This window comes from Lepidochelys kempii, chromosome 11 (genome assembly GCF_965140285.1).
Source record: "Lepidochelys kempii isolate rLepKem1 chromosome 11, rLepKem1.hap1, whole genome shotgun sequence".
NCBI classification, from domain to species: Eukaryota; Metazoa; Chordata; order Testudines; family Cheloniidae; genus Lepidochelys; species Lepidochelys kempii.
In genome coordinates, this window is record NC_136390.1 from 33790806 (window position 1) to 33805181 (window position 14376).

Consider the following 14376-nt stretch of genomic DNA (forward strand, 5'->3'; position numbering starts at 1 on the left):
CACAAATTGATAAATCAGATCCTGCTTTATGGCCAACTATCCTAAACTCTGCTGATATTGATCATACAGTTTTGAATGGGCAGGACAAAATTGAAGATATGACGTTTCCAGTAAATGAGCAGAAGCAACACTTCTCAAAGTCACATTGCAAAAGAGTGCTTGAGAATGGTGAAAAAACTGAATTGGCGTTGGCCGATTTACTTGAGATCAATTGACAAAGTGTTCTGTTTTTGTTGCAAAATATTTGACAAGAATGCCAAATTGTTGCTTGTGCTTTCAAGATACAATTACTGGCTTAACTTAGTTGGTACTCTGAAGCAATATAAAAAGTGACTCTGCCATTTTACTGTCTATTCCAAATGGATGGAGGGAGAGTCCAGGCTCAAGCTGCATAAATGTATAGACGCAGAAAACCAGTGCATTATTAATGTAGAAACCCAGTATTGGAGGAATATGCTTGCGTGTCTGATCTCAATTACCCTCTTTCTTGCAAAGAATAATTTGGCTTTCCGGGACTCATCGGCTAAGTTTGTTCACTGAACATAACGGTAATTTCCTTGGGTTTGGTAGAGCTCCTTGGGAAATATGTTGATGTCATGTGTGAGCATCTGTGTTGAGTAGTTCGTAAAGTAGCTATGGACCGTTGCTTGCTTGTTGACGCTTCTCAAGTGTCCATCAAAGAAAGGTTTGGACAAATAAAGCACTACATAAAGACCTTGGGGTGGTTGTATGACCTTAGTAAGCTGCCGGTAGCCAAGAAATCACTCTTGAACAATTGTACAGTTTCTTCATTGTACGCTGCCACATGGGGAATGTCCAGACACATCAATGATAGACCTCTATGTCAAATTGGACAACATTTGTCACATTTTGCCACGTGGGAAGCACTCTCCACTCCAAGTGCTTCAATTCATTCTTCAGCTCTACATCATGGACACTTTTATTTTTTTTTTTTTCCTAATGTGTGGATAGCTTTGAGAATTCTGTTCATACAGCTGGTCAGTCATATCTTCGATAGACGATTGTCAACAAGAGACTGACATCACTTGCTATTTTTATTGCTTGAAAATGCCATTGGTCAGTCTTTGGATCTCTCTGACACTGTGCTTCAGTTTGTGAGGGAAAAGACAAGAAAAGCGATTTCTGAACTAAAGGGCTAGAGTTTTAACATTCTAAGGCTGTCACCTACTGTAACACTACCTAAGAGTGGTCCACACAATGTTGTTGCACAGTTCAATTTCTTGATGTTAGTACATTTCAGCTATTCTTAAAATTAAAAAGTTTCTATAAGCTTAGAGGAAACAATTTTTTTTTATTTGCACTCATATGGCATGAATGAATACAGTTTTACGGCTCCTAGCATGCAAATTTCCCTTGTATGATGGGGATAAATCATGCAGGCAAATCATGCATCAAAGTTGTGAAATGAGCTATAAATGCAATAAAAAAATAAGATATTCAAAAATTTAACAAAAGTAGGGATGCCATTTGGTCTAGGGCCGGTCCTTCATGTGGGGGCGGAGCCTTGGGGTGAAGAGGCGGAGCAGGGTAAGGGCCTCAGAGGTCCAGTTACCAGACATTAGAAAGGTGGCAACCCTTCTGAAGATGCAGATAGGTGACTGGGGGGATCTAATGACCGTTAATCAGAAGCAATCTATCAATTCACTAACTACATTTAATGCTTTCTTTGTTTAATAAATCAGTTTTAAATGCAAAACAAGTTTGATAAACTTACCATTTTCTTGCATTTTAAAGTTGTTTTTAAAGTTTTCAGTTGAATTCCAGTTTCCATGCAAATGCAGCTTGACACAAATCCCAGGTAACAAACAAAAAAATTAGTAAATAAGATTGTTGCTCACCATTTTCTAATTAAAAAAAAAAGAGAATCTGAATACGTATATGTTAAGCTATGTAATTGGCTAATTGTGTATAGATATAGTGTGTCCTCCAGCTTAGCAACAAGTGTCAAATTTGGTATAAAGGTGATAGATGGTTGCAAATCAAAATGTATTAATGGTTATACCAATCAGTCCAGGCTCAAGCTGAATAAATGTATAGATGCAGAAAACCAGTGCATTATTAATGTAGAAACCCAGTATTGGAGGAATATGCTTGCGTGTCTGATCTCAATTACCCTCTTTCTTGCAAAGAATAATTTGGCTTTCCGGGACTCATCGGCTAAGTTTGTTCACTGAACATAACAGTAATTTCCTTGGGTTTGGTAGAGCTCCTTGGGAAATATGTTGATGTCATGTGTGAGCATCTGTGTTGAGTAGTTCGTAAAGTAGCTATGGACCAATCAGTGAGAATAAACCTTTTTTTTTTTTTTCCGGAAAACAACTTCAAATGCAAAACAAGATTAAATGAATTATTTAAATTGATGTTGCTTGCTTGCTAATTTAAATCAATCCACCCTGGCTCTGTCTATTGTTCTTACTGAAAATAAAACTAAGGAATAAAAACTGTTATCCTGTTTATTATTAAAACTTCGAACTTAGCTAGTCTATGACTGAGGTGTGGAAAAACATAGCCTTTGAAGTTTGTGATGGAGTATAGGTACTGGTGTAGCTCTGGTGAGCTGGAAAAAAAAGTGAGACTAAATTTTAAAATTGGGGTGTTTGACACTTTTCTCAGGGGGAGGGGGGGATATTGACAGTATCTAAGCGGACAATGTCCTAAAAAAATTCAGATGTATCTTGAATAACTTTGTTAGATACAGAGACTAAATTTAATCAGTGAAAGGTTTCAGTTCTGTTATAAATTTGAGAAACTTGTTGCAGCGTGAACTGCTGATGCCTCCCTAATATTTCCAAGTTTAAAGACAAACAATTAGGGACAAATATATTTTCATGTTTACGATGATCATATAACACCTATTTATGGAGTTACATCCAAGGTTAAACCTGCTTATCTTTCTGGAGAGGAGAGAGGCTATTAAAATGCTTACTTGAATTTTACCTTTCCATGTTGCAGCGAGACTCTGGGAAATTTCTAGCCATGTGATAATTGTGTAGGCTTTATGTAGTACATGGAGCTCTCTAGCTTAGAGATTCCAGATGGCATATGAAAAATCTGAAATAGAGGTTAAGTAGTTAAAACTCAGAAAAGTTCAAAACACAGTGCTGGGGTAACTCATTTTTGTATTTGTGCCTCTCCAATGGCATAGTCCCTTGAAAACCCTAGTAATGAAACTATTCCTTTCTCTATACTCTTGTTTTTAAATTACAACTGTATTCTTTTTTAGGAAGAAGACATCATAAACTTCTTCATAGACATCCAAAAAGTGGGAGCTGCAGTTGGGATAAGGATTACTATCTGACTCTGTTGACAAGAACAAGAAAACTCTAGTTGAGTGCCAGGTGAGAAACTAAAATTTGTTCCACTTCATATATTCATCTCAAACTTTGTTACCTGATAAGATAATGGGTTCTGATAAATAACTTCAAAACAAAACAGGTTCACTTTGCTTAACTTTGTAAAAGCATTATCAGGGGGATTACAGCTGTATTAACTCATGGAGTGGACCTTTTCTCCACTTAATTGAAAGTTACTATCCAGCCTAGGTTAGCAGTAAATAAAAACTGTAATCCTTGATATCTGCCTGGCCTACCTGAAATAAATTATGTGGTCATTGTAGGTCCCAGTGGACAAGTAGTGGTTTTTCTCACAAAAAACCCAGCACAGTTGGCGTTAATTGGCGTACACTGCAGTTTCATCAGAAGTACCAAACAATGACTGTATGGGGAATTATCCTTTCCACACCCACTTTGGGATTGCTTCCCCCAGATCAGTGTTGAGACATTGCTGGTACAGTACAGAGAAGCTTATACCTGTGCTGAATTTCTTTTTGCAGATAGAGAATTTTGGTCTCTATGGCTGTCAGACATTTTTCATGAGCACCAAACTCACACCTGAAAATGAAGGCATTAATCTGTGGCTTTTTTTATTTCCTCAGTCTTAATATGATGTAGTCTCTATCCAAGATACCTTTAAAGGGATGTCTTCTGGTAATGTAGGTCCCAAATGTAGGATTTGATGTGTTCTCTTTAAAAATAATATTTTAAAAACACCAAAAGGGAATCCAAACACAGCACCACTCTGCTGGTGCACTAGAACTAGAAAGGTTTCAGAGTCGCAGCCGTGTTAGTCTGTATCCGCAAAAAGAAAAGGAGGACTTGTGGCACCTTATAGACTAACAAATTTGTTAGTCTTTAAGGTGCCACAAGTCCTCCTTTTCTTTTTGTAGAACTTGGAAGTGGAACTGACTACATAAAAAAGTGATGCTGACCAGACTATTTTTATCCAAGTTGTTTGAAGTACAAAAAGTAAATGGCATAAATGGTAAAAACTATTATGCTTGAATTTTATTTTAATCATCTCACAGGGTGCTAGTAACGCAGGGAAAGACAGTTGAATCTGACTGTGTCCCTTAAGCTGGAAGAAAAATAATTCAAAATTCTGGGTTTTCGATAATAAATCAAATTTATAGATCTTGACAGATAGCTAGTTAATAAAAATGTTAACATCTTTTGAAAGATCAATAGTGTTGTCTCTAACATCATTCCTACAACTTCAAGATCAAATTTGTTTTCGTTTTAATATACAGACTAAAATTATTTTTTAAGTCTTTAAGATCCTTCACCATTTTTTTCCAGTTCTCAAATATACCTTTGCTCATGTCCCTTTTTGTCTGTACTTGTGGCTGCATAAAGCAAGTTCTGGAATTTGTTTTGTTTGTGATCGCTGATGGTGTTTTGTGATTGAATATTGCATGTGGTGGGAACAAACTCATTTGCCATGTAAATATGGTCACTTGCTGTTTTCATTCTGTTTTTATAATGTGGGGGTATGATGGTAAACTTGAACAGACTTTGTAGTATTGAGCCAAAGTTGTGCAAGATGGGGTTTGCTCAATAGTCTTGTGGTATTAAGGAAATCCATTTTTGGCCTTGTACTGTATCTTTCACTTCCAAGTAAGTGTGATAAAGCAGTCAAGACTCATAATTTGTCTTAAAACTCTAAAAATGAAAACCATGTTTCAAGTTAAAATTTAAGGCTTAGAACTTGTTGAAAAGTGAGCTTTTCTTAGTTATTGAATGCCAACCCACAACTGGGTTTTAGTGCTTGCAAATAAGTGCTTGCAAATAAGAACTGTAAGGTAAACCAGGCGAGCCACGAAAGGTTCCTGAATCTAACTGGGACAGTACACTTATATTGAAATTGTGCGTGTATGTATGTGTATATATATGCTATCTAAAAATATGTATGTTATTTCTGAACAAGAAAATGATTTGGTCAGTGAAATGAATAGTAGCTCAAGTCTTTAACAGTGGCATGGTTTAATGGTCAGTTGAGGCCATATAAAACTACATAAAATATTTATCTCATTGTCATAGAAATCAGAAAAGAGGGGAAGCTCAGTTATTGAAGTAATACTTTTCAAATACTCTAATGGAAAGAGCTGTTAAATTTTGTTGCTGGAATAGTCTCCTTCTAAGGTATTCTATATGCAACATTTTAAATGCATGAAATGACTGTATTGCCCCATGTATTCAAACTAAATGCATTTGATGTTTACTTTACAGTATTTCTTTAAGTATAATGAGTTCATTTAAAAAAAAGCTTTAGATGCTAATTCAGAGATCCATAATCTGTTCAGTGTCTTTCACATGCAGTTTTTACAATAACTGACAAGCTGTAAGTTAATTAGCACAGAACTTACTAATGAGGCTGTAAAAAATCCTTACTTTTAAATTAAACTTTTATTGATGCATGCTGGACACAATTGAAGGAAATTCAGTCATACCTGTAATATGTTTCAGGCATTTCCCTCATGCAGGTGCTCTTTCCAGATAAGTAAAACATTATTGTATGATAACAAAGTTTTGAAAAGTATGACAAAAATGCTTATCTTTAGATATTGGGATAACCCATAACCAAAGCAATAAAATAAGGTCTGTTAATTAGCGAGGAAGACAGCTTTTTGAATTAATATGTGGTGTTAATTAACAGGAAGTCTGATGTTGTGTTGTAATTACCACCAATATTTTTGACATACTGAGTGACTGAAGGTGAATTATATAGATAGCAATTTAGTAAATACTTCTGAGCTTAGGAACGTTTTCCTTTGTTTCTGTTCTCTAGAAATATGGACAGACTTCTACGACTTGGAGGAGGCATGCCTGGGCTAGGACAGGTTAGTATACAACTTGCAAATATATTCTTATTACATTTATCATAGTTTATTTTTATAATTACCAAAATACCCAACCTTTTAGCAGCAAACAACTGACTTCAGTTTTGTAATAATGTAAATGTATAGAAAGCATTGCTGTATAGTCTATGCATGAATTTTGTTGATGTGCATTGCATTGACACTGAGGATGAACTTCCAAAATTTACAGAATTTGCAAACATGCTGTGTATAAAAATACAGGATTGTTTCAATATTTCATGTGATGTCTAAACAATGTAGTCCACTGAATGCTGATGTATCTGCAAAATTAAACATTAAATAAAACAAATTGCAAATTAAACTGCTCAATAAAACTGACCTTGCAGTCTTCGGTTTAGTCAATAAGAATACCTTTAAATACCATTCATCTGATGCAGTGAATAAGTAGATTTCATAACACCTGAGATACCATGGGGGTAGGTTCTCATATGGATTTGTGGAGGCTATTTGAATTGTTTCTAAAAGAATTAATCACACATGTAAGTAGCCTTGCTTACACATATGTAGTTCTTAAACACAGTAATGTTGCTTTCTTTAGTAACCGTCCTGCTTATGGAGTAAGGGCCTTTCTGGTAGCTTTCCAGTTCCTATCACAAACTTTTCAACTAATATGTGGCCTCCTCCATTTTCTCTCACCAGATGATACCACCTGTTGTGGTTTTTTTCCAGCTGATTTGTCCAGAGGCCTTAATATTTGTGTGTATGCATGTGCATCTCTCTTTTGTGTCTGTCCGTTTTCTTCAGAGAGATGAGGGCAGCTTCATCCTGGGTGTTTAGCACCCTGGATGCAGTGGAACTAGTTTGGGTCTGCCATGAGAGGGTGGACAGGACACCTGGAGTCTAAGGAGAATGTATTTGGGACATGTTGGTGGAACCATTACTATGTAGATACGCCAGTCTTGTTTCCAAATAGTGTGGGTAAGTAAAGCTTTGTGAGCTACATCATTGTCTAGGTCTACTGGAAGGATTGCTTCTCATGACTCCAGTGGAGTTTCCCTCGGCCACGCCCAACAATCTCAGCTTAGCATGGTGGTCTGGGTTTACTCCCCCTTAATGATTTTTGTAATATATTGCAAACATTAACTTAGTCTGTAATTCCCATCCATATTTGGCTCCTCCGTGTTCACAGTAACATACGTTTTGAAGTCCCTGGTTCATTGCTATAATTCCTGGGATAGTTGCAAATCCTTCAGATTCATAATTTTTTTCTGTAATGTGTTTCTAAGTGTCCAACTCTAAACAGGAAAGTATACATCAGTAGTCCCCCAAACTGTGGGGCGCCCCCTGGGCCAGCCCTCACAGGGTGGAGAGGGAGCGCCACCCAGTCCCACTCTGACCCCAGTCTTGGCTCCCGGCCCTGCTTGCAGCCTCAGACCCACCCCCCAACCCCAGCTGCGGTCCCAACCTCAGCCTCCTTACTCCTAGCCACACCTCCCCTCTCCCTCTTCACTCCCCTCCCCCCGAGCCGCAGCCCTGCTCCTGGCCCCAGCTCTGGGGGGGTGCACAGACAGGTGTAAGGGGGGCACAGTGTGAAAAGTTTGGGGACCACTGGTGTACAACATGTTGAAGCATTCAATGATGTGCTTTTTCTAACATGTAGAACTACATCTGCTAGTTGGGTGGCCAGATCAACTTCATTTTTTTTTTTTTTAAGTGATCCATTTTCTCTTTTTCAGCTAAAATTCTCTTCACGCTCCTTTAGTGCAACTTCAAGCAGTACTCAGTTATTTTTAGCTTCGCTTTCTTAAGCAGTTCTGAGATTTCTCTTGTTACTCTGTGCTGCCAGTCAGCTTCATGACTCTTCATTTTTCTAACATATGCATAGTCTAATCACTCAAGCTTTCACTTCTTAGTCCTCTCTGAACTTGATGCACATCAAAGCTGTTTTTCAGATTTACAGTTAACTCTCTAGCCTAACTCTCTAGAATTTCCCAATTTTAATCTGAAGACAAATATAAAATGTAGGAGACAATAAAATGACATTCAAAAATAAGCCTTACAAACTCTCCAGCACCTGGCTACAGAATTTCTATCCATGTTTAAACATAGAAGTGTCTCCTGAAGAAACTTGTGAGAGAGTGAGGGGATTTACACAGAATTTTATTTATTTATTTTAAATTTCAGGCAGGGGTGAAAGTAAAATGCAGCTCTTACCAGTACGGGGCCAGCTCTGGCTCCCCCAGAAGGGGCGGGGCCTCAGGTGGAAGGGGCGGGGCTGGGATCAGCACATATTCCCCCCCCCCCCCCCCCCCCGCCAGCCCATCTGCGCTGCCTGGCCCGCGTCACCCAGGGCTCCAGCAGCAATTTAAAGTTGCACCCCTGGGCAGCTACTTCTTTTGCTCCTTCCCCCCCACCCCCCGTGGGTGGCCGAGGGGGCGAAAGGGACAACGACATTAAAGCGCTGCCACGGCAGTGCTTTAACGTCGCTGTCCCTTTTGCACCCCCTATCAGTGGCCCTGCCAGGTCGTCGCTGCCCCTTTTGCGCCCCCGCATTGGCGGCCCTGCAGGTAAGGGGTGGGCGCAAAAGGGGCAGGAATGTTAAAGTGCCATGGCAGCGCTTTAAAGTCAATGGTAGGGCCAATACTGGCGGCTACTTTTTACCGGTACTTCGTACTGGCCTGTACCCCCTTACTTTCACCCCTGATCTCAGGAGAACTACATTGCTGCTATTGCTGGTTGCAGCTTGAGCTGAGTAATGTCATGGTTACTTTTTTAGCTCTTTGGTCGATTAAATCGATAGAGACGTACAAAAGAAAGTCACTTATGCCCATAGTTTATGTATTGGTATATGCCTGAATTTGAATTGGAGATGGACAGTTTTTATCTTGGATATTTTTGCTGGTAGCAGAGGAACTCCGGACTGAATCAGACGGCTGTTAAACTGAAAACAAACGCAGGTATTCCCCAGAAATACTTAATCCTGTTACAAAACTAGTGATATCACTGCCAGTAATGTCCCTAAATTGGACTAGTCTTGAAACTATTGTACATTCCTCCATCTAATCATTCTGTTACAAATGACTTCTGTTTTTGTTGGTTTTACTTTAAAAGTTAAACCTCATAGTAAAAAAGCTTATCCAAGTCAACTATTCAAGTTTGTTCCTCTGCTAATATGAGAATGTATTAAGTTTGCTCTTCTTTATACAATTCTTCACATATTCTGAGGGCAGTATTAAATAGCTGTAGGTAACTCCTTTCTTGAACCATTCTTTGAGATTGATTGCCTGGCAGTTGAAATGGGTGATTTGGTCTATGACAATAGCCCACTTCCATTGATATGTAACAATGGATCAACTCTTAGTCAACAAATGGCCACTCAGTTAATCTTTACTAACCGAGCACTGCTCCGTCTTTGGTGTCTCCATCACAAATTTCCCTCTTTCCGACACTACCTCATCTCCTTCAGCATTGCCTTTCTTCTCCCCTCCACCTTGCTCTGCCACCTATTCCTTCCATAACCTTCAATCCATCAGCATCCAGATATGCTGTTCTGCTCTCAGCCCTTTCATCTCTCTATTTCCTCTACTCCACTCTGTATCAAAAGTCAAATGTGGTATATTCTCCCATCACAAGGTCAATCCCTCAAACCCTCAGTATCTGTTTTTACGCTCTTGTTCTGCTGCTGCTGAGCAATTCTGGTCAAAGTCTCATGACCATGCTGAATCAAAACTACAATTTCACTCTTTCTTCCTTTAACTTTGTCATCTTCTTAGCCAAACAGCCCTACTTCCTATGCTCAACTCCAGCAGCTTCTTCTTCCTCTGACTTTCTCCTCAAGCCCTTCGCCTGCCTGTTTTCTCCTCCCTTTCCATGTAGGATCTTGCTGGTTTCTTCAAAGAAAAATCATTACCTCCCTCCTCTCCCACATCACTGACAGTGAGGCTTGTTGCTTGTTGTCCAGCTCCAGCCCTTCATGATCAAGTAACCTCCATCTCCTCTCATCTTTTAACTTCTCTTGCTGTTCTGCTCCATCCCATTTCTCCTTCACCTCACACACTCATCAGATTACTTTCCTTATCAGTATAAGCAGGTGTTGGTCCCCTCATCTTCAAAAAAACCAAACAGCACAAGTACAAAACTCTTAACCCTACCTTCCACTTCTCCTGTCATTCAGTATCTCTTTGAACATGCTGTGTACAACTGCTGTTTTGAGTTCTTATTCCAATTCCATTCTTGATGCTTTCTAGTCTGGCTTCTGCCTTCATATTCCACTGAAACTGCTTTTATTAAAGTCTCTAATGACCTTTTTCTGGCCCAGTCTCACAATCTGTATCCATTATCTTTGACCTTTTGGTGGTTTTTGACACCTACTTTTTGAAATTTTGTTCTCCATTGTGGTTCTGTCCCCTCATGATTTTCCTCTGACCTCATTGGTTGCTCTGTGTGTCTCATCTGGAGGGCAGTCCTTCTCCCCTCTTTCCTTTTCTGTGGGTGTCCCTCAAGGTTTTGTCTTTGTTCCCCATCTCTTTTCCCTCCTACACACCATCTCTACTTCCCCTACCTCACTTATCTAGTAACATGTTGCAGTGTCAACCCCTGCCATCATGCTGCTTACATTCCCTAGTCAGCTTCTGCTTCAAACATCTCTGGGCTCTCTTCCACATTGCACCTTTTGCAGGGGAAGAACTCCCTGATAAAATGAATACTTTGTCAGATTTCTCCTTAGAATCACCTCTGCTGACCATGGGTAGGCAGGTAACTAGCTGTGACTCTTCCTACTCCTTTCCTCCCTACCCGCATTTAAAACAAACTACGGTATGTGTAATTAACAAAACTGACTATTCTTCAATATAGTGTTTGTATGTCATATGTCCATTCTCTGCTGTGTCTACATGATTTTAGACTGTAAACTGTTCATGGCAGTGATTGTCTCTCTTGTATTTGTACTGCACCCAGCACGTTGGGGTCTCAGTCCTGGTTGGGCCTTTGGGTGCTACATAATACAAATTACTACAATTAAATAATCTTCCCAGTATTGGGTCTTTGTGCAAACAGGAGATCTGGAATAAGTAATTCTCTGTATCAGTTAATAATGAATTGAGATAAAAAATGAGACCAAGGAATTGATTTACAGGAATCCTCTTATGTATTTAAATCTTACTTTTCCCATCATTTGCCTGTGAGGGCAAAAGAACCACCCTGAAGAATTTAGTTCAGGTCAATGACTGTTAGTTGTTTAAATACCAAGGAGATTATTTAGAATTTGAAGACGTTCCTAACATTAGATATGTTAAACGAATCTATACGTTGTGTACAGCTAATATATGGCATGAATCCTTTTTTGGAAGCATGATTTCAATAGAAGTGATATCGGACCCAACGAGAAGCAAAGCTACCTTTGTGAAGTATACTTCTGTGTTCAGGAGGTGGAAAGATTAATGAATTTAAAAAAAGAGGTCTGTCCTAACATCTGGTTCTCCTACCACTCATGTCATTGTTTTCCTTCCGCTATTCTTTTCCTTCCATCTATGCTTATTTCCCCCCCTCCCTTTCTGTAGTGTTGGAGAGCTGTGCCTGCAGCACAGCTGATTGGTACGCCACTTCCCTGTTCTGCCTAGATTGTGTGCAAAAGACAAATTAGGGAGTATAACTCAAGCTTTAGGTTTTATTGGGGCAGCAAGAGAATCAGTGTCACTGGGACTTGGAGGAACACCCCTTTTCATTTTGCACACAATTTGCTGAGATATTAATTGAATCCATTACACCTGTCTTTACTAGTCATTGTCCTCCATGCCACAGGATGTGTAGTGATGTCAATTCTGCATATGCATCTTTTAGTTAGTCCTATTGATTACTACCTCCACTATTCTTCCTGTTGTCCAGAGGGTACACAAGATGAATTTAATAAGAGCTTTTGTTGGTGTCGTCCTCCCTGTGAGGCTTTCAAAATGGTAAGAAACCAGCTGTGTTTTACCCATGCTGACACATCCCATCCAGTTATTTTCTCCACCCAAATGTGATCAGTAACACGTAAGAAAGGCCTACGTTTCGTGTTGTATATATGTGCTACACTTAACAAAGCTCTCATGTAGAGAGCAATGAGATCGTTTTAAAAATATACCTTATTGTTCTTAACCAATCTTCACTACTTTAATATAATTTTAAAAACTTTAGTTTTATTTGACTGTTCATTATTTTTTTCATGCATGTAAGTGCTTTACTGCAGTAAACCAAACGATCGTTATTCTGACTGGATGCTTTAAAGTAATCCATTTGATGGAGGGTAGAGAGTAATCCAATTTTTTTGGGGGGTGAGCTGTGTCTTATGCAAAGTGTTTGCACCTTGACTTGAAATAAAGAAAATAGAAGTGCAGATAGCTAGTTTATTTGAATAATGGACTTGCCAATTAGCCATCAAGTGCTTCCATCTGTGAAATTGTTGATCAGATGGGTTAGCTGGGATGTTTCCAGATTAGGGCATTATAAATGGCACTTGAAAACTGTCACTTTGATTATGAGGTTTCATGCATTGCACTGTTTGATGCTGTGGAACCTTTTTTCCTTATATTCTTTTTTTTTTTTTTTTTAAAGAACACAGTGATCCCATTTATGAAATCTGTGGCACCAGGGGAATTTGGGAGACCTGCCACTGATCTAAAATTCTGCATAATCTGCTCATCTAATCAGTGCAAGGATTAAACACAATGTTACTAGTTTCTTTTGTGAGCTTCAGAATGGGGGTTAGTGATCTGGCAGGCACAGGTGGGTGAGGTTCAGTGCAGATCCCTTCCAATTTGCAAATTAAATGCAAGTTTCCTTTATACTAATTAGAGCAACTGATTTTTAGATATTCCTGCATCTCTAAATAAACGGCATATTGGCTTTGGCCTTTCTGCATGCTCCTGGATATTTATGCATATGTAATGGCACACCTTGTAGGAAGTTTTGTTGGTTAATAGCACACTTTGGGGATACAACACATTTCAGTTAAATTGGAGGAAGTTTGCAACTTTACTGAGCACCACTGCCTATTTAGATTAATGTCCATCTGTTCAGATTTGGTATCCACAGGCACTTAAGCAGCTTCATCTTTTTTCCACCCCTCTCTTCCTGGGCCTGTATGCTCATGGCAAGGGTTGTGCTACTCTGTGTCCTTGCATTCATCCATATTTAATTATTAACATTTGTTTTTGCACTATTGAGTTATTATCTCTCCAGATATGCTAGCAGAGGTGGTTGGGACACATAAGAAGTGCTTGAGGAAACAGTCATCTTAATGTTATCCAGTCCTACTTTTTCCTTGCTATACATTCCTCAAATACCTACTGACAAATTTCTTTTGCTTGGAAGTTGCAATGAGATGTGGTGCACCTATTTTGTGCTTTGATGTCCTACCTGAAGAATCTTTTCATTCAAATTCTTCCTAAAGATGCACTTCTTCCACAATGCATTCAGTCATAACAAATAAAGTAAAAACAGAAAAAAAAATTGATAGTTATTCTTGCAGAGTCTCAAAGTGCATCCTGTCCTTTCACACTGTAAACTCTTTGGAGTAGGAATGCTGTATTTTGCCTTAAATCCCTTTAAATGTTTCCCTGCACAGCATGTGATTTGGTACCCAATATCAATACCCACAGAGCACTAGAGTCCCCTAATTAAGCTGTGATGTCCAGATAAAGTAGAAGAAAACCTGGGTTTACCTATTGAAATTCTGCGTGGATATAAGTTTATACACACTAAATTCCATTATTTGCCTTGAGGCTCTCTTCCCCATACCCACTGAGGATGTGGTCTCTAGCCAAGAAATAAACACACAAATCCCTTTGGGCAGTGAGGGAGGAATCTTGAAGGCAGGAATACTGGAAATTTGCAAAACTAATTTCTAACAGTTGTTAGATCGTTTGTATTTTTCTTAACTTTATTCAGAACTTTAACTCTGAATTTTCCAGGCTTTTTAGCATTTTTGGGTGAGGAGTATGATCTTGTGTTGTGCGTGTGAGAATTACGGCATTCTCAGGGGTTCTTTCCACCTCCACCCTCCTCTGATATTTACAACCTTAATTCCATCTTAATGAAGTTTTATTATATTCTGGAAATTTGCTTTACATTTTTTAAAATGAGTAGGAGGCAGTAATGACTGCAAGTACCGTTGTCTGGCCTTACTTTCCTTACACGGTTTTAGTGACTACTTGAGTTTTTGA

General features: G+C 38.9%; 1 protein-coding gene across 1 annotated transcript in view; it reads left to right on the forward strand.

Moving 5' to 3' along the window:
* Positions 1–14376, forward strand: part of PSMD14 (proteasome 26S subunit, non-ATPase 14) — a 60075-nt gene that overhangs the window by 6508 nt on the left and 39191 nt on the right. Inside the window, exons 2-3 of the mRNA XM_073305619.1 lie at positions 3245–3359; positions 6145–6196. Of these exons, the coding sequence (XP_073161720.1) occupies positions 6149–6196 (48 nt within the window). The 5' untranslated portion in view covers positions 3245–3359; positions 6145–6148. The remainder of the gene's footprint in view (positions 1–3244; positions 3360–6144; positions 6197–14376) is intronic.